The sequence below is a fragment of the Sander vitreus genome, chromosome 16 (genome assembly GCF_031162955.1).
Source record: "Sander vitreus isolate 19-12246 chromosome 16, sanVit1, whole genome shotgun sequence".
Taxonomy (NCBI): domain Eukaryota; kingdom Metazoa; phylum Chordata; class Actinopteri; order Perciformes; family Percidae; genus Sander; species Sander vitreus.
In genome coordinates, this window is record NC_135870.1 from 5,970,924 (window position 1) to 5,995,567 (window position 24,644).

Consider the following 24,644-nt stretch of genomic DNA (forward strand, 5'->3'; position numbering starts at 1 on the left):
ACAAGACAGCCAGACTGTAAGAGACGTTTGTGGCTGTTATGCACACATTTTTGGTCATTTTGCACCACCTTGTGTTAGTTTTGCGTCACTTTGTGGTGGTTGTATGTCTCTTCTTGTTCATTTGATTAACCTGTGGCGTAACAAACTCACTCATCACTCATCTTCATCTCTGACTGGGAGATGCCGAGGTGTTCCCAGGCCAGTGGATTACTATATATGTTATATTGCTGCACTATATAACTAAATATAATGTTACTCTATATTATAAGCCTATTTTATGTTATTCTATATTATGTATGTAGCCTATGCTACATTGACTTGCTATTGTATTAATTCAGACAAAACACTAAGTACCAGTACCACTAGCCTACTTAATTAATTAGCCCGGTGCACACTGTTTACCTGTTGACACTGCTGGGGGGGCTAATCAGATTCCAGGAGGGTCCTGTGTGCCAATAATTCAATAATATAACACACATTATTCTGAAATGGACCATTCTGCATAATGAGTACTTTTACTTTTTGTATTTAAAGTATATAAAGATCTGAGTGCTTCTTCTATCACTGGTATGTACTGCTCTCCTCATGGAACTTGAACGCAACACCGTGTATGTGTGTGTGGGGTGCACCAGTTAAATCCCTCCCCGGATTTGACAACACGCACCTTGACTGCTTGTAAACAGAAGATCACACGTGACACCGAGAGCCCGATTGTCTCCGAGCGGACAAAGAGCGACACAGTCAGCGCGATCATCGGGTGCAGGTAAAACGGCCAGGTGTCATGACAACCGACATTATCAAGCAGACTTTCGTCCGTCGTTTGCGCTGCTGTGTCCGAGCGAGTCTGACCGCTTGAACTTCTTCATGTCTGGATCCCAAATCCGAACGTGTGGAGGGATACCGACGTTAGCTGCGTTTTCTCCAGCTCGCACGCAGCTGGCAGCGGGTAAACAAAGCTGGACAGCCTTTGTTTCACCTCCTAATTTAGCTAGTCGGTTCATTCGCTTCAACTGCGCCAAATCTTACTTTTCTAGCTAACGTTAGCTAACCGTAGCTAGCAGTAGCTTCGACACCAGATTTTTTTTTTTTTCTTCTTTTCGCTAACGTTAATCTTGTCTTTTTTTTCACTGGCTGGATGAGATGTCATTCACGATGGAGGATAACTTGGAGTCCGAGTGGGTGTCCGTCCGACCCAGAGTCTTCGACGAAAAAGAGAGACATAAATTTGTCTTCATCGTGGCCTGGAACGAAATCGAGGGGAAGTTCGCCATAACCTGCCACAACAGAACCGTGCAGAGACGGACTACTTTTCTTCTGGGCCCGCTCCTTGACGGTTCCCCCGCTTGCGCTATGCTTCTTTCCCCCGGTGCCTCCGTGGCAGAGAAACACACAAAAAGTAAGAAAGACGAAGTCTGCCAAGCGGGTAAAGTTAGACCACTCTCTGTCCCTAAAGGGAAGCCCACAACTAAGGCTGTTGTTGCGGACAAAAATGCTTTAAAACCCGGTGGTTCAAAGACATCAGAGTGTGTCAGTCCCACATTAGGGTCCTGGGATATTGTGACACCGAAAGTCATGGAAATCGAGATCCTTGACCCAGTGGATTTCCCGGTCTCTGCGGATGATGCTGACCCAGGGGACGGGTACGGTGACAGTGGTCATGAGGACTTCAGCTGGGCCGGGGTCTTCTCCTTCCAGGACCTAAAGGCAGCCCACCTCCAGCTGTGCGCCGTCAACTCGGACTTGGAGCCATGTTTACCCTCCTTCCCCGAGGAGCAGTCCGGCGTGTGGTCGGTGCTTTTCGGTGCCTCAGGGGTGTCGCAGCGGGAGACGGACGCCCTGTGCTACCAGCTGCAGGTGTACCTGGGTCATGCCCTGGACACCTGCGGCTGGAAGATCCTCTCAGAGGTGCTTTTCTCCGAGAGCGAGGACACGGACGAGTACTACGAGAGCCTGAGTGAGCTGAGGGAGAAAGGCTATAAAGATGCTCTGGAGAGGGCCAAGAGGCGCATGCAAGAGGTGAATTAACTTGTGTCCTCATGTTGTTTGAATAAGATGCATGCAGGTGTGATATGAATCTTTTGGTACTTGATGTTTAAAAAGCACATTTTACACTTTTTATTTATTTATTTATTTATTTTTTATAGGAGAACCGCAGAGAGCATGTAGCTAATTCTCCTCCTCTTCCTTTTGTTTCTCTCCCCCCCTCCCTGTGATCTACCATCTGTTGCTGCACGTTCACAGGCCTTGTAATATGATCTGGTCTGGCCAGACACCACACTCTAGTTGGCTGAACAGTTTGAAGGGAGTCTCATAGAAAAAAACAGGAGAACAATTAGAGGCGGACTTAAAAAAATAATGTGTCACCACAGCTGTTGAGATTGTTTCCGTGATAGTCCAGACAGCTGAAGAGACATGTAAGAAGTTTTAATTTGTCTGTAGGGAATGTGGAAGAAGTATTCAGATCCTTTTACTTAAGTAAAAGTACTTATACCATACAGTGAAAATACTCCACTACAGGTAAAAGTCCTGCATTCAAAACTTTACTTAAGTAAAAGTATCTAGCTGCAAAATCTGCTTAAAGTAACGGTTGCCTACTCATTGTGCAGTACAATGTTCTCTGTCATTGTTTTACAAAAGGCTTTTTAAAGACTAATTAGGTTAAAGGTAGCACTTCATCCTTCAGTTTGCTGTTAATAAAAAAAACTCAGGAGCAGCACAAGTCATTTCACATACATTCAGAATGTTCGGTAGGTTTCGATGAATTCGAGGCAGGTATCGTCCCAACTCTCTGAAGTGCCGGTCTTCTTGCAGGTGTATTTGAACTCATGGTGGAGGCGTTAAGTTTAGCTGAACCTTCAATGCAAACAAAGCTATTGTGGGCGTCCAAATATCTCAACACAGACAAAATGTGTTATGTGTTTACTTTCCCTATGGCCTTCATCATACAGCTGCTACGTCTGTGGAGGCACAAAGCAACTCCTCTGCCTGGAAAGGTTATGAGGTTTTGTTGGACACTGACCTGAATAAGACCTGGGGTACCACAATTTACATAGCATGAGTTCAAAAGCTGGAAATTCCAGCACATCAATCACAAACATTCACATTCAAAATCACCAAATTTGGAGATAAGTGGTTTTACTGAACAGGAACGGTATGGAAAATTGTAACCTGAAAAGTAACTAACCCTGTCAGACGAACTTAGTGCAGTAAAGAGATACGATAGTCTAGAAATCAAGACGCACGCTAGTGGCAGAAAATGTAATTTGCATCCAGGATCAGTCTAGCAACTCTCTGTTTGCTTGCGAGCTGGAAAAACCAAATTCTGGTCAGACCAATCACATCGTGTATGGAGTCGGTGGGTGGGCTTAACATAAGGACGGCAGAGTTGCGACGGTTCCGCGTGAATTCCCTGCTACTTGAAAACAAAGACGATGGCTGCTGCTGCTGGCGAACAGCGGCCTTTGGAATCGGCTTTAGCCGCAACTCTGGAAGACTTAGTCGAGAGAGAGTTAAGCACTGAAGTCATTCTTAAAAAAGGAAGCTGTGTTCGGAGTTTTGCCGACCGGATACGGCAAAAGTTTAATCTATCAACTAGCGTTGCTCTGGTTGGCTATGAGGGCAGAGGGAATTTGAAAGACAACCGTTTATCTCGCCCCTCGGATTGAGCCCTGCCAATGGTGAGTTCCCAGACCCAACATCTTGATGTGGGTCTGGCTTGTCAGGCTAGAGCTACATCGGAGCTAGAGCAACTCCGATGTAGTGGAGTTGAAATATAAAGTAGCCTAAAATGGAAATACTCAAGTAAAGTACCTTCAGCAAATATCCCCCAGCTGTTAGAGTAGACATGAGTTGCGAAACCCAACTAGTTTACTGCAGAAACTACTGAAAAGTGTAAACAGAATCACGGTAATGATCACAGTCACTGTGTGTGTTTTGAGAGGAGACAAAGCCCCAGGCAGTGTTTCACCTCCTTTTGTTGTTTTGTTAAACTGACTGACACACTGCAAACAGCTGAGGAAGGGCTTGGTCCAATTTTCTGACACTTTTTGTACTAAAGATCGATTCAACAAGATGAGAGTTAATCAAGTTATGTTGGACTGTAGGGAATTATAGAAGACATTTTCACTCATTTTTAACATTTTAACGGTTACTCCAAAGAAAATCATCACATTAAGATAAGATAGACTTTATTAATCCCACACTGGGGAAATTCCTGTACTTATGTACTGTAAACCTCATGCAGCTCCTTCATAACACTTGCTACCTTGAAGAAGAGCCTACAAACTGGGATTAAAATATTATGTGATTAGAAGAAAGTACAAGGAGAGCTTTACTTAAGATGCCCACTGGCTCTGTGAGTAGCGCCTGTTAGGGGTGGGAATCACCAGAGGCCTCACGATACGATATCTAATACTTATGTCCCAATACGATATTATTGCGATTTTAAACATATTGCAATATTCTGAGAGATGTGTGTGTGTATATATATATATATATATATATTGCAACTTATTACCTTTTTTCCAACTTCAAATGTTTCCCAATTTCAAATGAACTTTGTCAACATCTTGTTTTATCTAAAAACATACATTTCTCTGTTTGTTCATCTCACAGACAAGCTGACCAACATATATAATAAAAGATCGATACTTGGCGTCTGTGTATCGATATCGTATTGCAACAGAAAATATCGCGATACTATGCCCCCCCCCCGTCCCTAGTGCCTGTTAGCAAAAAGGGCATCGCAACCGATTTTAGTATTGCAGCCCGGCACCCATCGCTGCTATGATGATGGTGGTTTTAGGGACCCTGGATAGTTGGTGTGTATGGAGCAGCTGGAGAATCAGTGTTGTGTTTTCTTATCTCAACTTATCACAAGATGCAGCCGGAATCTCAGCCCTGTTTGGGATGATAACCGGGCAAAATATGCAAACCGACAGACTGGTGGAAAACACTCCACAGATGTAGGGCATGTATCTGTCAATCATTCACCAGAGACTTTTCTGTGGCTTTCTTATCTGTTGTTAAGCAGAATTAGGCTTGCCTACAGCAAGCCTGACACATTGCAAGCTAATAGTTACATTTTAATAGCTTTGCTTTGAAGTTATTGTGTGATGATAATGTAAAGTGTATGAAAGCTGATTAAACATTAACTAAATTTTAGTAATGAGCAGTGGATGAACTTGAACAGCATTATTAAAGCAGGCTTGATGCTTTACTCTGCAGTGTTTGGTATCCAACATAGAAGTGTGAGTATATTGTAAACCTGGCATGTAATGCACACGTTAAGGCGTTATTTTCATTATTGATTAATCTAGTAGTATCGAGTATTTTCTTGAGTAATCATTTGGATTATAAAATGTTAAACCGTGAAGAATCTCCTCACAAGTTTCCAGACCTGTAAGTTGACAATAGCCTATATTTAAATGTCCTGTTTTGTGCAACCAACTGTTCAAACATTGAAGATAATCGGTTTTTAATCCCTAAAGATATTCAACGTTCATACACAGATCACATTTGAAGCTGCAACCAGAGAGTCTTGAAATTTGTTTTTGCTTAAAAACGGACAATTATCAAAATATTTGCTGATTAAAACTTCTGTCAAAAGGGTATTTTGATTAATCAAATAATGGTTTCAGCTGTAATGCCCATACATATATTTCCTCACTCTATAGGCAGTTCATTTACTATTGCATTATGGTGGGTTAATGTGTGTGTGTGTGTGCCCACATGGTTTGTGATTTGTCATGGTAAGTGTGCACCGTTTAGTTGTTTGTTTACATTGCATGATGCAGGTAGTCTTTTTTTCCATTTGTGTTACTCGCATATTTGTTTTACACTACTTCTGTGTTTATCGTTGAGCTGAGAGCAGTAATATTATATGCCTCTGCTGGCTACAGTTGCCAATTAATCCTCTTATGCAATTCATCCCTACAGCAAAATCATATGACCACATTGGTCATATGATTTTAACTGTAGGTCCAAATTTAGTTGATTCACAGGTGGTGGCAGCTCTGCAAAGAACCTTAACATCGAGTGATAAAGATAACTGGTATTACTGATATTCCCCTTTTTAGAATCACGTTGCATTTGGTGTCTCCTAAATAGCATTCGGTTCATTCAAAAAGCTGTTAAACAGAGTGCCTGCTCTGATCACAGGCAAGACGCGCTCCTCTTGTGAGATACTTGAATTGAAAGGCAGAGAGAAAAGTACTCCAGCAAGACAGTGCAGATTTAGTACCGACAAACCGTAAGAGTTAGATTAATGATGGGGCTGCAACGTCTATACTATAGCTCAGACCACTCCTGTAATTATGTACTGATTGCACTTTGGAGTGCTTTCGTTCAGACTGTGTAGATCGTGTATATACACAAGATCAGCTATATTTTAATGGCCTCTTTCAAACAATTTGGAAAAGTAACAAACTACATTTAATGTCACACTCACCCCTGTAGCTCAGCCATTTTTTCGTATTCTTTAGTTAGTATTTTTGTTTGGAAAAACAAAAAGAAATATTGGTGATTTTTCGACAATAAAATGTATTAAATCAGGTATAAGACCACATGTGCTGCCTTTTACTGAATAAAACGCCAATGAAAGCCATTGCCATGAAGTCACCAGACTGCAATGGAAAACGGAGTTAAAAATGATAAGACAGACAGGGGTTTAAACAAATGATACATCAACTATGTGAAAAGATAACCAGGTCTAGAGGCCCAGATGGTGCTTTTGAATTTGGAGTGGCCAGGAGAGTTCTGAGCTAAACCACGGAAGTTTAGTCCAGTGTCATGCACTTAGTCTCCAGGAATGTCTCCACAGCAGTCAATAACTAATGTTTGGTAACTTTTTATTATAGTTTCTGTATTTTGTCTGAGCAACAGTCCAAACCCCAAAGAAAATCCAAAGCAGATCCTCACATTTGGGAACCTGGGACAAGGGGAATGTTGAATACAAAGCAGCTGCAAATTAATTTCTCTCAGTCGACTAATCAATTGGTCAACTAATTGTTTCGATGGGTCACCCTGCTGCCTTTTCAAGTGCTGGCTCATCAGCCCACACACCAAACGCTCATTGGCCCTCTGGCTTCTTGACTTTCAGTATCAACAAATAGATTTGACCATGTAAATACAATTACAGCCGGAATGGTGCATTATAAAGGAACAGCTTGGTCATCAAAGGAAGTAGTGAAAGAAAATCCATTTTCAGAGATTTCTTTATGCGGGCTGTTTTGTAAAAAGTTTTCATAAGTTAAATGGCACATAACACAATCCTTTGTTGCTTGCGAAGTTGCGTAGCTCGTGGCCAGGCAGGAGTCGGCTCATTTAGCCCAGGGGTTTTCCTGGTCAGCGGCGACTGTAGGGGCAGGGAGTCGGTGTACGGTTGGCCAGTGGTTACCAGGGAGACACAGCCCAAGGTAAACAGTAGGAGCAGTGTTTGAGCTGAATCGTGCAGTGTCTATCCCCAACGTGGAGGGCTTTGGAAAGGCAGCCTGGAGTTAATATAAGAGTCTCTATTCATATCTATAGCGCCTTGCAGAGAGAAGAGCACTTTACCCTCCGCTTTAGACGAAGATTGGGTGGTGGCATATTTCAATATTATCTGAGGCAGAAGTGAAGGAGAAGTATTGTGCTGTATGAATTGGAGCTACTGGTTTCTAAGAGCTGGGAGATTAATTGTATTTGTGTGTACAATAGCTGTTTTGATAGTGTTTATCTCAGGAACAATGAGCACTCTGTGGATAGCAGGACATATGGTACAAATCAGCAACAGTTGGGACCAATTTGTTCTCATTGTACTGCACTCAAACAATATGTTCTATGATATCTTACTGACCACACACATGCATACGAAGATTTTCTCACACTTTTAAATCTCACTTTTATAGATTAGGTTTGGATTATTTTCTTGAGCTTTGAAAAAGCTTTTGTTTAGGACTCATTTTAATCCTGAATTGGACTCGCTACATACTGAAATCCAGTTTTCCATTTAAAATCTGAAAAGCTATCATCCACCTTTTGGTATTATTTAACTAACCCTATTAAAAAGGCTCTTTTGTTGTACCCCTTACAATATTTTCTGGTAATATATTGTTAGGGAAATTCTGATACATACTTTCCCTCTTGTTATTTATTAAACTGTTTGCATAGAATCATATTATATTCTCTCCCTCTGTTAAATTAATTGTGGATGTGTGTGGATATTGTTAAGAAACCAAATCACTGCTTGAACTCACAAGATAACATGGGAGCCACTGTTTGGTCCTTGTCTAAGCACGGTGTGTTCCTGAGGGCATACATGCCCTCCCAGACCAGATAGGGGAGACGTCATCGACTCTGACGAGATAACAATTGACGACATCAACTCTGTATCATGATTTATTACATTTCACTTGGTATTATAAAAAGCAGCTGTAGAGAGCTTTTCGTTAGGTCATTGTCTGTACTATTCTGTAGTGCAGAGACTGCCTCCTTGTTGGGTTCTCAAGTAAAACTGAACTTTGATATAGATTCAGTGGTCCTGTCTATTATTTGATAATGAAATTATTCTCAATTATTATCAAAAGTGTGTCATTTAATTTCTTCTCAGTTGGATGTATTTAACGGATAATGCTGGTGATTTGCTTTATTTTCTTATTTCCAAGGAAAGGTTTAAAGTGCAGATTACTATACTGTATATATCTCTATATCATTTGGTTTGTAAAATGCTTGTTATAATCTCCTACCTAAAGCCCGAGTTCATGTTTTCAAATATCTTGTTTTGTCTGTCCAACTGTCCAAAACCCAAAACTATTCAGTTTACTGGCTCGTAAATCCAGCAAATAGTCACATTTTAGAACCTGGAGCCAATGAACGTTTAGCATTTATTTTGCTTTAAAAGAAACTCCTAAAAACCAATCAATGATTATGAAAATTGTTGCAGATTAATTTTCTGTTGATCAATTTATCGATGTATAGTTTCAGCAAAGATTTTCGTCTTTAGTAGGAACCAGTAGGCTCTGCGCTGAGTGCTAAAGACTGACTGGCTGGGGAAGAAGACGACCGAACACAAAACACGTTGTTGGTTTTGGGCTTTTCATGGACTTTATTGACCATAAGAAAAATATAAATAACACGCGTACCCTGTACCTATTTCCCTGCTAAATCTTTCCTCTACATGTTTTTTTTTTTTTTTGTCCCAGGTGTTGGATAGACACAAAGCCATGGACAGCATGGTGGAGCTGCTGCAGGTGTACCCCGAGGAGGACGAGGCGTATGGAGAACTGCTGGAGGCAACAACTCAGCTCTACCACTACCTGCTTCAGCCTTTCAGGGACATGAGGGAACTGGCAATGTTGCGCAGACAGCAGATTAAGGTAATGCACACAAGCACAGATACAAATACCATCTGTTTTTAGGGCTTGATTTAAGTAGGTTTAGACCTCACTGTAGCCGGCTAACTGGTCTGTCTGGGAACACACTCTGACTGCCTCTCTGCTACAGCGTACTCCGCCAGTTATGATGCTATTCTTGTGGTTTTAAAAGCCACGGTTAGTGCTGGGCAACGAGCCCTGAACCACTGCATGGTAATGTCCTCCTTTGAGCCTCCTACCCTCCTAAGCCCACTGTAATGACATTAATTGCTGAGGAATCATGCAGCGATGATGATGATGATATAGTAGCCGGTCTGTGCTACCCTGTAGCTTTGCATCTGGGGGCTGTGGAGGGCAGAGGATCAGCCAGAGAGGCTTTTTTCCCCCCTCCACCCAGAGCGGCTTAACAACCAGCATGAGTATTATTACAGCAGCCACTAAACCACTCGGTAATTCTGCAGCCTCAGCACACTCTTCTGTTTTCCACACTCTTTCTCCACTCCATCTTTGTTGTTTTTCTTTCATTAGAGGCTTGAAAAGGGAAGGAAATCCACAGGGTAATCTTTACTGTTTCTTTGAGGTACACATGCCTGGTTGGGGTCAATAGGTCAGAGTACTTCACTCTCAAAGTACATTTACTCGTTCAACAGCCAGGCAGGAAAAGTAACATCCATTAAGGTAGACAACTAGTGCTGTAAACAGGAAATGTAATGTTCCCAAGGATTTGTTTTTTAGCCCATATTTGTTTACATTTTGGCAAATTGGCCATTCAAAATATGCCGAATTAGCTAATGGCAGCTTCTGTTTGCAATATACAGATAGATGTACAGACAACTATCATTGGATTACTTTGATACTGATGAAAACCTAGAAATGTGATGATTCTTAGGCAACTTCTGCAGCTATAAAAAGCATCTAATTTCTATGATTTCTAAGCGGATTTATGGACAGTTATTTGCAATGCACATCATAGAGAATGATATCCTCAGAAAGTGCAAGTCCCACTGAATCTAAAAGTATGTGTGTAATCCTGTCTGTGTGTTCAGACTTGACTAAATTAGAATTATACCACTTCCTGTTGTTTTCACCAACACACACCAGTCCCTTTAACCTCATGTCTCTCCCTTTGTGCACATCCCAGTTTGAGCTCTATACTGGGCATTAAATCGAGATGTCGCTTGTGAAACATCATCATTTTGCATCATCACTGACAGGTGTAGCATTGCACGACTGCACCTTGCATTGTGGGACTGTTAGCAGAAAGAATTGTACTCTCCAAAGACACTATTTTTTTCCGTTCCATTGTGGGAATATTTTAGAGCACTATATAGAACAGAAGTTGGACACTCAAGTGAAATGACAGGCAGTAAATGTAGTGTACTATATACTGTAGTTAATAGGGAGTGATTTCGGACACAGCCTTTGTACTTCACCGTAACCCATAACCACTGCGTACCGGTGTGTCTGTTCCACATAACTTCATGAGTTCAAGGTGGAGTCCAATCCAGCGAGTCAGAAATAATACAACGGAGGAGAAAGTCAGTGATAGGAAGGCAAAAATAACAAGCTTTATCCAGCAGTGAGAAAGAACATGAGCAGAACGTCTGTTTCTTGTTAGCCTGAGTGGTCAGGGAATCAAGTTTGACTGGACTGTGCAACGTGCAGGCTTTGATATTATGTAATATAGTATTGAGTGCTGTTTAACTGGACACATGCTGTCTCTGTATCCTTCTTCAGACACTCGGTCTTTCACCCCTTTGTTGTGTTGCGAGTACTTTCCCATATCTAAACTACATTCCTCACACAGCATGCTCATCCAACATCTTGTCACTAACCAACGCAAGTGACTGTGTGGGTGTGTTTTAGTATTTGGGTTCTTGGGCGGATGCTGATCTAAATCAAGAAATTTCACTGAATCACCAACATTTATGGAGCAACTTTTTCTTAAAGGATCAGTCTGGTGATATTTGATATTTTTGTTATTGTCAATAAATGCCATGAAAAGACAAAAACCAACAATGAATGTATCCAACAAGTTGTCCAAAAACTTTTAAATATACATCGGTGAGCCGCACCGTTGCACTGGCTGACATGTTCCTTCATTACCATGAACACAAACGCTGTAGTTTATTTATACTCAATCTCACACGCACCGTCCTGCTGACACAAATACTCACCAGAGCACCAAATGAGGATTAATCCGCTGCTAAAAATAGTACCCAACAAATGTACTATTTCCTCCATTTTGACGGACATTTACTAAGAACTACAGCGTCCAGCTGTTTTTATGAAATTATTTATCCTTTTTTAAGAATGAAACTGTATATTCGTGACCTGTTGTTTTTTTTTTTTTTTTTAAGATTTACCAGTAGAAATGAATGAGTTTAGCAACAGACAGGCTGGGGAAGTCAAAGAGTGAGAGACAGACTAACACATTGTTGGTGTTTTGTCTTTTCATGAGATTTGCTGACAATAAAAAAAATATCTAATCTAGGTGGCCGTTTGGCCTGTGGCGGTTTTCCTGCATGTCTTCCCCTCTCTCTCTCCCCTTTCATATCTCAAGCTTTCCTGTCCAAAAAAGGCAGAAATGCCCCAAACTTAAATAAAAAAAATCTAATCAATGTTTTGAACATCAATAAAATTATATTAAATTATACTATAAAATCAATATAAAATTATTAGGGCTGTCAATCGATTAAAAAATGTAATCTAATTAATTACATACTCTGTGATTAATTAATTGAAAATTAATCGCATACATAATTAACGGTGCCTGAACTGAAAAAAAGAAAAAAAAGGGTACTAAACAACAGTTGGTGACATTAAAGAACGGCTTGTTTAATGCTAAGGCCATATGGTCAAAATTAAATGATTTAATAATAATGTATAACAATAACTTATTTCACTAGTAAATTGCTGTTGAACGACAAAAACAACAACCAGATGGTAAAGGACATTTACAATAACTTCAAATGCACCACGACGCTGTAGTTTACCAGTTTCATTAAACGCACCGTCTGTGTTGTTTCTCCGACGGCAGCTGCAGATTGTTACATACCGGTGTTGAATCCTCTACAGTAAAACAGTCAAACTTTACACCGTTTAGCGTTAGCTGTCAGCATTGTAACCGTGTTTAATCCAGCTACTAGCTAGCGGTAGGCTAACGTTAGCTGCTGTTGAGTATAGTGTTAACTAGCGTCACATGCAGCGGTGTTTGTGTTTCCTGTAACGTCTGTTTCAGAGCATCAGAGAGAAGCGCAGACATATCAGTGGCACCAGATTTTCGTCTGTATGCAAACGTCAATATGGAATGGATTAATCTGCGTTAATTTTTTTTAACACGTTATGTTTTCTCAGAGTAATTCATCGAAATTAACGCGTTATTTTGACAGCCCTAAAAATTATTGATTTAAAAAAAAAAAAATGTTTTAATTTTATGACAGTAAATTGGGTTAGGGTTAGGGTTAACCCTAACCCAATTTACTGAGACGGTTATTCTCTCTTCTCTCTCTGCATGTATCACCTTGTGCTGCAGCCTTGATGTTAACCGGAGTGCATTCATTTCAGACTTTTTAACCAAACAAGATAAGGTGCCACCATGACGGTATCCACGCTGTGATCCCAGCACTTTACCACAGGAGATGCCGTCACTTCTATTTTCAGAGAGTTTGACACGTCTGTGTTTTGTCACTTTATCACAGGAGGTGTCTTGAGAGTCCCCCAACTTTATAGAGCTGCATTACTAAATTGCTGGAAATGATGTTTCAAGTTGCGTTTACCTAAAAACTCTTGAGGTGTCCACCCCCCTCTAACCTGTTCTGCATGTTTCTGACTTTATGCTTTATAAAGCTGTCTGACAATCTGAGCTCTGTATGATGCCAAAGTTTCCAGCTCAACCACCTGCTCCCCTCGGGGCGATCCAACGGCTGAAAACAAAGCTGTATGCAAATGAATCCTTGATGTCGTCTGAGGCGATTGGTTTCTCCCAAACTGATGAGTCAGGGGATGGTGGAGATCCAATGCTTTATGGCGAAAGGGAAGCAGAGGGTGTTGGGAATTAGGACACATGCTACTGTAATTTACATGCAGTTTGCATTCTACTTTAATGTGGCAGAGTTGATGTGAAAAGGACCAGACCAGCAGAGTATTGGTTCCTTGATAGAATTTCAGGCTATCCTGACTTCATCTGAAAGTGTGAATACACATGGACACGTGTGAGGTTGTTTAAAAGCCAACAGTGCTTCAAGCTAAAAAGCCAGACTGGAGTTGAGATTCAATCGACGAGAGGCGTCGAAGAGTAGAGAGAAAGTTATATTGTAGGTTAGGAGAAGTTAATAAAGTGTGTTTCAGCTGTGATATTTCAAGGTTGTTGTATTCAGAGGCTACACAGGCTGAGTTGTATAGTGAATTAGGACTAAAACTAAGAATAATTCTCATTATCAAATTATGTTATTGTCTTGATTAGTCGTTTGGCCAATAAAATGTCAGAAACTAGTGAAATATGTCACAATATCGTTACATTGCTTGATTTGTCCAGCCAACAGTCCAAAATCCACAGATATTTAGTTTACTATCACATATATCACATGTATCCCATATATTGTTGGGTTTTCTATTCCATTTTTATTTTTGTATTATTGTAATTGTCTGATTTTATTTGCTTCATTGCAGTCATGAAATGTTTTACTCCTGGTTCAACCATGTAAAGCACTTTGTTTTGAAAAGAAATTCTGGTGCTATATAAATACATTTTATTATTATTATTATTATTATTACAAAACTGAGAAAAGCCGCCAATCCTCACAAATGAGAAGCTGAAAACTTGACAGTGTTTAACTTTTTTGCTTGAAAAAAGTGATCAACTAATCAATAAATCGTCGCAGCTCTACAGTAAAATGTTATCTCTTTAACTCGTTCGACTCTCCTCAATCGTAGACATCTGAGCTTTACTGAATCAGTGAATGAACGAGCAGATGGAGCAGTGAACGAATGATGAATCAATCGACAACAAAAGGTGTCGAGTATTTTGGCGAATGGTGCTTTGTTGGACGGCCCTGTAGCGTGTTGGAGCGGTGTCCTGTTGCCTGGGAGGTCGGAGGGCAGCCATGAATTAAAAATGTGGTTTCACTGTAACAAGTCTGAGATACTATTGTACCACAGTGAGCTCCGGTTACTTTTCGACTGCATTATTAAATGGCAACGGTTGTCATGGCGGCCCCATAAACACCTGCTGTGTTTACCTCCAGCTTTCAAGCAGATTTTACACACATTATTAAATAATATGCAAATGATGTAGCTCTATGACCTGAATTTAAGTAAATGGTGTACCTGAATGTTGATTTGTATTGAACTAATTGCATACATCATGACTCACATGTATAGGTATTGACTATATAGATTAGGTGATCAAGTATTTCATCTGCTGCTACTAGCAATTGTTTCCATTATCGATCAAAGCTAGTTTCTCAAGTAATCAAGGTGTGATTTGGTCTATAAAAATTAAAAAAGTGTAAAATGCCTTGTCAGAGAGAGAGAGAGAGAGAGAGACCATGACGGTATCCACGCTGTGATCCCAGCACTTCACCACAGGAGATGCCGTCACTTCTATTTTCAGAGAGTTTGACACGTCTGTGTTTTGTCACCACTAGCTGTTGATCAAAGGTGTTAAAAGAAATCAAGCAAATTACTTCTATTCTTCCCCCGTCGCTTCCTGCCTGCTTTTAGTTGTACACAAGATGAGAAGTGTATAAAAAAAAAAACTTACTACTAAAAAAAGGTGTAAATTATAAAAGAATTGAGTATATTTGACTCCAAATCATCATTTAGGTATATAACAGTGTTCTCAGTGACCTCATCTTTCCTCAGTTTTTGTCTCCCACTGTATGATTAGGAGTGGTGATGAATAAATAATGCTTGCATTGTGTATTATTTATGAGGTCAGGGACTGGGTGACAGGTGAATTTTTACTCAGCAAAAATGGGACTGTCCTTTTTTTTTTTTTTGTACAAATATGTTTGTAAAACACTTTGACTGTTTTGCAGATCAGCTCTACACAATTCTGTTGAACCTGTTCACTCTTTTGCACAACAGATGTTGTTTTCTTCTTTTTCTGCATCGTAGCGGCCTCCTTTTGATGCTGAGATTTATTTTGTATTTTGTAGGTGCCAGGTTTTTGAAGGACGAAGAATGCACCGAATACAAATTGTCTGTCTCGGCTGCATCTTTTTTGATCCCTTTTTTTGTCAATCGTGAGACTGACAGTGGTATAGAACGAGTGCAATGCTGAATAAGTGGAGGACTCCTTTTAAACTACTTACGTACTCCTCTTGTGAGAAGAGCTTTGAGACGATTGATTGCTGCAATATTTTTAAATTGGCTTTTTCACATGGTTTCCTAGTTCATTAAATTGATTTAGATTTTTCACATACGAGACGGTTATTCTCTCTCTCTCTCTCTCTCTCTCTCTCTCTCTCTCTCTCTCTCTCTCTCTCTCTCTCTCTCTCTCTCTCTCTCTCTCTCTCTCTCTCTCTCTCTCTGCGTGTGGAGTGCATTCAGTTCAGACTTGTGTTGAATATGTTGAAGTGACCAGGTTGCCTTTTGCCAGTTGCATGGATGCTTTCTGCTTTGCATAAAACCAGCCTAATGAATACCAGATGGTTTGTTTGCTTTAGTTTGACAACAACAGCATGCACAGAAGTTAAACAGGTGTGTCAACGGCAGTGTGACATGTCACCAGCTCTCCTAACGGCAAATGTCTCTGCCATTTGGTGCTCTGTGGGTGTTAGCCTAAATGTTGGAGCCTGCTCTTTTTCAGATGTGTTCACATGTTGGTGCTTTGGTGCTATATACTCTCTGTTAAAGGATACCTGAACAATGAGATCACTGCTTAAGTATTGGGTTAACATAATCCTTCTCTTTTTGATTTCCCCCCAATTCCTGGAGTGATTATTGTTTTTTTTTTTTTCCTAAAGTGATTTTTTTGTGTTTTGTTTTATGTCCAATACTTTTTTCTTTCTGGTCTCTGATGTAGTCTCTCCTCCCCCATTCGCTCCCATTTTCACCCCAAAACCCCTCCCTGTTCTTGTGACACACACACACACACACACACACACACACACACACACGCGCGCCCCAAAACACAGAGTATGCTGGCTGACATAAATCAAGGCACTTAAGGTTTGTTAGTGTTTATTTTTGAGCACCTACACACATCTGTTTTACATTGAGTTATTAATATATGACTTTATGTACATGAGGCCCTGTGTACATTTTGTTCCATGTGGTCTCCTCTTGGAGGAGGGGGGGGTTCAGTTCTTAGTCAACAGCCAGGACAGGACTCCACGTGGCACTGCTTTTGCACTGGCAACTTTTTTCTGTTTCTCACTCTTTCTCACATGGCCTGACACGAGCTGCTGAAAAGTGAACTTGACATGTGATGTTGTGCCATGTAACATGAACTCCCTCTAGAGTGTATTCAGAGTTGTCCTGTTTTGTTATCAGAGATTCTTTTTCTTTATTTATTGTTCCACCAGCCCAGTAGGACACCAAAAGTTAGTGTCCCTTTTAAACATAAACATGCACAGGAATGCCAGGCATCGCCACTACCCCCATCTGCTGTGACGTGTTGGTATTACGTGCTGGTGTAGGACTGTAGTGTACCAGGGTTTCTTAGGGGAGAGTTGAAAGGGGCTGCGGTGGGGAGGGGGAGATACTATGTGAGGTGAAAGGGACTAACGCATGCAAGTGTTCTTAAAACAGGAAGTTGGTTATTGTAGTTTGGCCTGCCGTCACAGACCGCTCATGATGGTGATTTAAAACCCAGATTCCTACAATTTGTGTCATAATAGTACTACTTCACGGACTCATAACTCAGCCAAATCTGAACACATAGACATGACGCACATTTTTTAGACCTAGTGTGACTTTCCGAGGATATCATTTCGCAAATGAACAGCCATAAATCTGCTTAGAAGTCATATGTAAAAAAGACACTCCTTTTACAAAGCAAGTGATTAGAAGTCATAGAAAAAAGGAGCCTGTGGCGCATGGATAGCTCACCTGGTTGAGCGTACGCCCCGTGTACAAATATAATAATAGGATTAACAAAAATGATAAATATATATAAACTGAGTGGTGATCTGGTGGGGGTCTTTGAAAACCCCTGATCTATACTGGCTGAACTTTGTTTATCTGTGCTGAAGCAAATGTATGTTGAACCTGCTTCAACAACCTGTCTGACCCCCCTCCCCCCCCATCAGATCTCGCTGGAGACGGAGCGCCTGGGTCCTCGCCGAGTGGAGAGCCTGAGGAAAGAGGATGAGGAGTGGCAGAAGAAGGCTCACGCCGCCGTTCTCTCCATACAAGACCTGACTGTCAAGTTCTTTGAAACCACGACTCGGGCACAGAAAGGTAAACACAGAAAGGAGGCATTTCCTGCCTTCGTAAAGCAGTGTGGGGCTTTTGTCTTTGCTGTGACCTTTTGAACGTTTGTGTTGTATGCTTACTCCATAACAAAGTGAAGTTTATCCTCCATGTAGCGATGTGCCTCAGATCTACAACCTCTTACATACCAAAGTCCCCAAACACACTCACTCACTCACTCACACACACATACACACCTCCAAAAGTATTTAAATCCTCAAACCATCTCAGCTATGAGCTGCTCGGAAACACGTCAACTGATTTCTGTTTAGGCATGGAGCAGGCTTCACTTACCCTGAGTTGAGGCACTAGTCCAGTCTAAAGCATTGCTTATAGATTCCAATTTTAGGGCTGCAGCTGATGATTACAGTCTTTGTTTAACTTGTAAATTACTTTCTTGATTAAATTGTTCAGTCTATAAAAGATTAGAAAATGAAAATATGAAGATGTCTTGTTTTGTCTGACCCAGTCATCCAAACTATTTAGTTTAAATAGAGCTAGAACAGAGAGAAGCAGAAAATGCCTAGCATCGGAGAGGCTGACACCTTAAAAAGATACTGCAAAGGATTCATCGATTATCAAAATAGTTGCCATTTTAACTTATAACTAAATTATTAATCAACCAATCATTGTAGCCCCATTTTATTTCTGTGTTGCAGCTCTGAATGAGCGGATGCGTGCTGACCAGAGAAAGTTTGGCAAGTCGGCGTGGGCAGCGGCGGTTGAACGCATGGAGCGGCTGCAGTACGCGGTTTCCAAAGAAACTTTGCAGCTGATGAGGGCCAAGGAAATCTGCCTGGAACAGAGGAAACATGGCTTAAAGGAGGAGGTAAAGTACACCATGACACACACACACACACGCATGCTACTCACAAGAAAGTCTATCACTGATGTAGATCAGAAGTGTAGGTTCTTAAAAAGCTTGGGATACGCAAGGAGTTGCCACAATAACCAGAGGTGGAAGTAGCAATACCACAATCTAAAAATAGTTACAAGTTACAAGTAGATAGATTTTTATTGTTCCCAAAAATGGGAAATAAGTGTTACAGCAGCAAAATATCAGACACACAGCACACATAGAGAATATACATGAAACAATAGGATACAATATATACATGAAATAAAAAATTAAAAAAATATAAATAATAAATAACTACAACTACTTAAATAGTATTAATAAAGATGTAAGTAAATTGGTCCGTTTATACGTTTGTACTGTATCGTGGAGAGGGTTGTCGGGGTTATCCGTGATAGATAAGTTTGTTCAGTGAAGTGACCTCCTCTCCACCATAGCTTCAAATGTGTCCTGTTTGCAGCCAAAAACGGAGCCAGCCTTCCTGATCAAGTAAAATGCACTTGGATATAGGCAAGTTGAGAGAGAAAGACCTCATGGCTCAGACATCCTGCAATGCAGTGAAAAACATCCTGTGGAGATGACTCATTGGGAATTACTGTTGGGGTCAAATACTTTGCTTTGCGTGTTTACAGTACATGTTGTATGCTGGAGTGGTGTAGCTCAGCCCTTAGAGAGAGAACAGGAACACTGCCTCTGGTTCAGTATTCACTTGTGTTTAAAAACTGCAAACTCACCCAGCCTGTGGCATATGCCCTCTGGTTTGCGGTAGTGTAATGATGATTGACATTGCGTGTTGTTGTTGTGCTGTGGCCTCTAGATGCAGGGTCTGCAAGGTGGGGAGGAAGCCATGCTGCGTCTGGACCAGCTGGAGGCGCTGTACTACGAGCTGCAGCTGCAGCTGTATGATATTCAGGCAGAAGTGCTGCGCTGTGAAGAGCTGCTGCTCACTGCACAGCTGCAGAGTCTACGGAGGCAAATGACAGGTGAGCATCTGTTCTGTTCTTTAAGGGCTCCACGTGAGTTGTGTTGTTAATGGCATCTGTCTGGCTGATATTATCAAACGATTTGTGCTCATTACAGATACATTTGATATCAGAGTATAAATGGGCTGATAGGTAACAAACAATTTCAGTACAGAAATTGTTTAAGATGCCAGACAGCACTGACAAATGTATTTTTCAACTGTAAAACATGCCATTCAGCACACATCTAACTCATAATCCTTTAAAAACTAATTTAAGGCATCAAAAAAATCCATTGTGTTTAGTGTTAAAAGATGAATATTGGCCAATTTACCGTTTGTACTGTATCGTGTTTTTATTGGCTTCAACAAATCTAGTAGTGCTGAAGCTCTGCATAACTGTAAATTAAATTAACGATTAACTAACACAGTAAATGTTTTGAACCCACTCTGATCTTTTTTAGTTTAGTTTATTACATTTATTCCTCAGGGACCATAACAAATCTCACACAAACGGAAAACATGTACCACATTTAGCTAATTTAAGTTTTCTAGTTAAAAAGGCCAGCAAAACATTTAATTGGTAACTTTAATTCGGATTTTGAATAACGGCTACAAGCAGGCTTCGAATTATGATTTCATCTTTGTGGGGGGTCTCTTTTTAAAAAATAAAAAAAAGTAGTCTATGAGCAGCAAATTTTGAGCATTAACATTTCATTTCCTGCATTCAGGTGAATTTTTATGCACCTATTTACCTTTTTCTGAATCAATTTATGCTGCAAATATCTTTATGTAAAGGGAAACTATATAGATTACAATCCAAATATAAAAACATAATGGAATATATTACAATAAAGCTGTCATGCATTCTGTATTGCTATTTATTCTCCTGTAGATCGACTTTTCTAATTATATCTGAGTCAGCACACATGTAGCCTCTAGAGGCATCATTTACTCTTCCCTCCTCTTTTGCATCTTTTGTTGGGGAAGTAACGTCCTTAAATGTGCACATGACAATTATTCACCTCATTGATACATTAATTCATTTTAATGGATTAATAAACCCCTGGACTGTAATATTTCAGATGTTTGAGCAAGATTACTGCTCATGTTCAAAACTTTGTGCACATTCAAAATATATCCCATCTGTGTTCTCTGTGATTTGGAGGAGTCGTGATATTTTGAGAAAAATAAAGTGATAATAGGCTATTACAAGAATAAAGTCACAATATTTCAGAAAATAATCTAACTGCGCCATAGCCTGCTGTGCATTACGTGATTGCTCTGCTGATACGGTAGATCTCAGACCTTCTGACAGACACAGAGCCCCGTTTGAGACTCTGGTCTCTGAATGAGCGAAAGTTTAGGGAAATGGCTGTACGCTGCTCTACATCGGAGGTGGGAAACCGAAACTACGAAATCTGCCACAGCATGTCGACAGCAGAGCGCGTCCATTATAAACCTGAAGCTGTACAGACTACGGACGGAAGGCGCGCTGCTCATCTCTATTTTTACAGCGAGAGTGGACACCAAGCGACTTACAGGTCTGCTTCAGAGTTCCGTTTGTTTGGGAAAAGTGGTTTATTTGTGATTTTAAATAATGGTGCTGATGATTTCTAGAGACCCCCACAGGTGTATGATTTTACTGCTTTCATGGGAGCTCATCCTCTCTCTGTTGGAGCTCGGCTCCCACTGGCTCCCATGTAATTCGAACCCTGGCTACAAGTGTTGCTTTTCAGGTAGCTCATTAACAGCTGAATGAACTATTGTTAGGTTCTTTATACCAGCTATATAAACGGAGAACCTGTACAGTACCAGCAGTGTTTAGAAACAGCATTTTGATGAATCTGTTCTGATTGTTGTCCCAGAGCGACAGGATGAGGTGGTGTACTACGATGCCTTTGAGAGCCCCGATGCCATGAAGGGTGAAGAAGATCCTGCCACCCCACCGTCCCCCCTCCGAGAGGAAGAACTCGGCGTCCTACAGCAAAGGACACGGCAGCTCGAGGCCCGCAGGGGCCGCATCACTGCCAAGAAAGTCTACCTCAAAAACAAGAAGGTAAGCACTGACGATGAAGACGCCTCTGGAAAGCCTTTTCAAACGGCTCCACGGGGAAGTTTGGTGCATCATGTCTGTGCTTTTTCTTCTTGAATAGGAAATCTGTATTGTCAATCACAACCAGAAGATACAACAGCAACAAGGTAGCCATGGCGATTCCCGACAGACACTGCAACAGGTAAGACTCAAATGTTTAGCATTTGGAGTCTGGGGCTGCATCTGATAGTGTACTTACAATGTATACACATTTGCAAATGTAGTTTTATGAATCTTTGGTGTAGTAAATGGAGACTAGCCATTAATAGTAATAGGGACAGTGATTGTATCCAGAGTTGAGCCGTGAGTTGCTACCTTGTTTTGGTTGTCTGAAGGTAATGTGTTGAGTTGGCTTTTTAATGAGGAGATTATTGTTGTTGTGGGGTTTAGAAAAAATGACCGAGAACATGGTATCCTCTATGAAAGGACACTTAAAATGTTCTTCTCACACAAGACATAATTTTATTATGAACATTAACGGTATAGCATGCAGCTGGAACTCATAAATGAGAAATAATGGTAAACAGGAATTAACGAGAGGAAAAAAGGGGCATCTTGCAGTGTAATATTACGTGTATTACATATTGTTTTGCACCAAACCAAACACTCGCACTTACTACATCAGATCTACTCTGTTGTTTTCCTGTAAAGGGGGGTGAAGCTGAGGAAGATGATGAAGCCAAGAGCAACGCCAGAGTGAGTCAGGAGAGGCAGAGGACTCTGGACAGACTTCGCAGCCTCAAACAGGTGAGAACCCAGACATCCACTAATGTTTAGCTCCATCAGCTTCTTCTGAAGTTTTTCTGAAGAGTACCTTTTGACCCGTGACTGATCCTGGTGTCTGTTGACTCTCCATATCAGCGTTATCCCGGCCAGGTGACTCTGAAGTCCAGCCGGCTGCGTCTGAGTCAGCCTCCCAGCCGGAGGAGAGCCGGACTGCAACCCAGCACTCATTCGGCCAGCGTTCAGACCGACTGCATCTCCGATCTCCCAGAACTCTCTGCTCCTCCTCCACCCGATGTCTGCAGCTGCGACAGCGTCTCTTTACCTACAGTTGAACTCGGAAATCTCGACTCTTCACCTCCATTCCTCTCACTGCCTCCCCTTTCAGACTCTCCGTCTATTCTTTCCCTGGGTCCTCCTCCTCCTCCTCCACCTCCCCCGCCTCCTCCGCCACTTCCTTCCCCGGAGGAGCAGCAGCAGCAGCAGCAGCAGCAGGGTAAGGGCAGGGAGAAGAATCCCAGCCCAGTGCGGCACCATGAACGCAAGTCTGAATCTTCCTCTCTGCCCCTGGCTCCATTCTCCCCTCGATTCTTTGACAGCAGTCAGCTGCAGACGGCGAGGAAGAAGCTGAAGAAGACGGCCTCGCTGGACTCGTCTCAGTGGAGGAGAGGTGAGGAGAAAACTCACATCTTTCACAATAATAATAAACTTATTTTAGTATCATAATAAATGAAAAGTCTTTGGTTAAAGTTGTTATAATCGCTAAAGAGATATGTTACTGATTTAAATCCAGTTCTGTGTCATAGAAGTGTGGACAGTAGGGCTGGGCGGTATAGAGAAAATCAACTATCACGATATTATTGACCAAATACCTCGATGTCGATGGTGCGATGACATTGTATGGTTGACTATTGGTGCTTTAAAGAAAATGTTATTTACACAATGAGATTTTTGATAAATAAAATAATCTCCAGAAATGACTTAGTGGGTAAAGGTAAATAATAGAACAGCTAGAACAGTCTGGTGAGTTCAGAAAATGACATAACTTTACTGTAATGCAGCCTTTTAAAACCACACTTACCATATTACGATATCCAAAATCTAAGACGATATCTAGTCTCATATCACGATATCGATATAACATTGATATACTGCCCAGCCCTAGTGGACAGTGTGTTTAGGTTAGCTACTGGTTTTCTATCATACTTGTGGCTGGTGTGATCGTTAAACGGGTATTAAATTGCATTCTAAAAAGTCTTTACCTTGCATATGAGGCTAACCGTGTCAACGGTGTGTTTCTGCAGCGAGCTCCCCCATGGACGAGGTGCTGGCCTCTCTGAAACGTGGCTGTTTCCACCTGAGGAAGGCCGAGCTGCGAGTCCTGGCCCCCGACCCAGACGACGACACCGACAACATCCTGGCTCAGATCCGGCAGGGCGTCCGGCTGAAGAAGGTGCGGACCCGGCCGGAGCAGCAGCGTCACGCCAAGGGCTTCCCCCACTCGGCCGACGCTCTGACCCGCAGCATCCACGAGGCTCTGAGGAGAATCAAAGAGGCTTCGCCGGAGTCCGAGTCGGAGGACGAAGGCCTCCCATGCACGGACTGGGAAAACTAGTTTGGCTTATAGGAAGTTTTTTATGGATACGTGGAGCCAAAACGAAGAGAAAACAAGCAGACAAACCAGGGTTAAAGCACATGGACATACCTTGGTGCAATTTGAACAAAAACCCTTGGTTTTTTTTATATATATAAAAAACAGTTCAGAAGTGTGTGTTGTTTGTTTTTTTTTTATTCTTACTTCTGTGTTGTTTGTAAAGATGGACCACTAATCTTTATGTCGTTGCTGTGGCATTGTTGGCGAGGATACAACCTCTAACCTCTCATTATGTCAGTCTACATGTCAGAGTCGTACTGTAGCTTGCTGTGATGGGTTTGTTTTAGGAAGTGAGTATTTTTTTGTTTTTACGTTTCTCTCGCTTTCAACAACACGGTAAGCATTCAGACTCTTCACTGAACACGTGTGCTGTACACTTTTACATTTAACTACGTGACAACCATTTCTACTGTATCTTTCAGTGCATAAAATGCCTGAATGGTCATGCAGGATAGGACAAACCCCACTTGGAATAGTTTGACATTTTGAGAGATAAAGCTGCTCGCTCTACACTACAAATTAGCATATTTCCCAAAATGTAAAACTATTTCTTGCATTTGCTAATTTGGGTCATTTTCATCATC

At 41.3% G+C, this 24,644-nt stretch overlaps 1 protein-coding gene across 1 annotated transcript; it reads left to right on the forward strand.

Moving 5' to 3' along the window:
• The first annotated feature begins 657 nt into the window (after positions 1-657).
• On the forward strand, positions 658-24,142 carry jmy (junction mediating and regulatory protein, p53 cofactor). The gene is made up of 10 exons (XM_078271840.1): positions 658-2,016; positions 9,180-9,353; positions 17,609-17,759; positions 18,431-18,600; positions 19,445-19,610; positions 21,457-21,647; positions 21,745-21,825; positions 22,335-22,430; positions 22,545-23,076; positions 23,711-24,142. The coding sequence occupies exons 1-10, from the start codon at positions 1,141-1,143 to the stop codon at positions 24,019-24,021; spliced, it is 2,748 nt and encodes a 915-aa protein (XP_078127966.1). The 5' UTR covers positions 658-1,140; the 3' UTR covers positions 24,022-24,142.
• The last annotated feature ends 502 nt before the right edge of the window (positions 24,143-24,644 follow it).

Bases quoted from the DNA above. Each gene is read 5' to 3' on its own strand.
- jmy (XM_078271840.1), top strand. From the start codon at position 1,141: ATGTCATTCACGATGGAGGATAACTTGGAGTCCGAGTGGGTGTCCGTC. The intron at 2,017-9,179 runs GTGAATTAACTT...TTTTTGTCCCAG, and splicing joins CCAAGAGGCGCATGCAAGAG to GTGTTGGATAGACACAAAGC. The intron at 9,354-17,608 runs GTAATGCACACA...CCCCCCCATCAG, and splicing joins TGCGCAGACAGCAGATTAAG to ATCTCGCTGGAGACGGAGCG.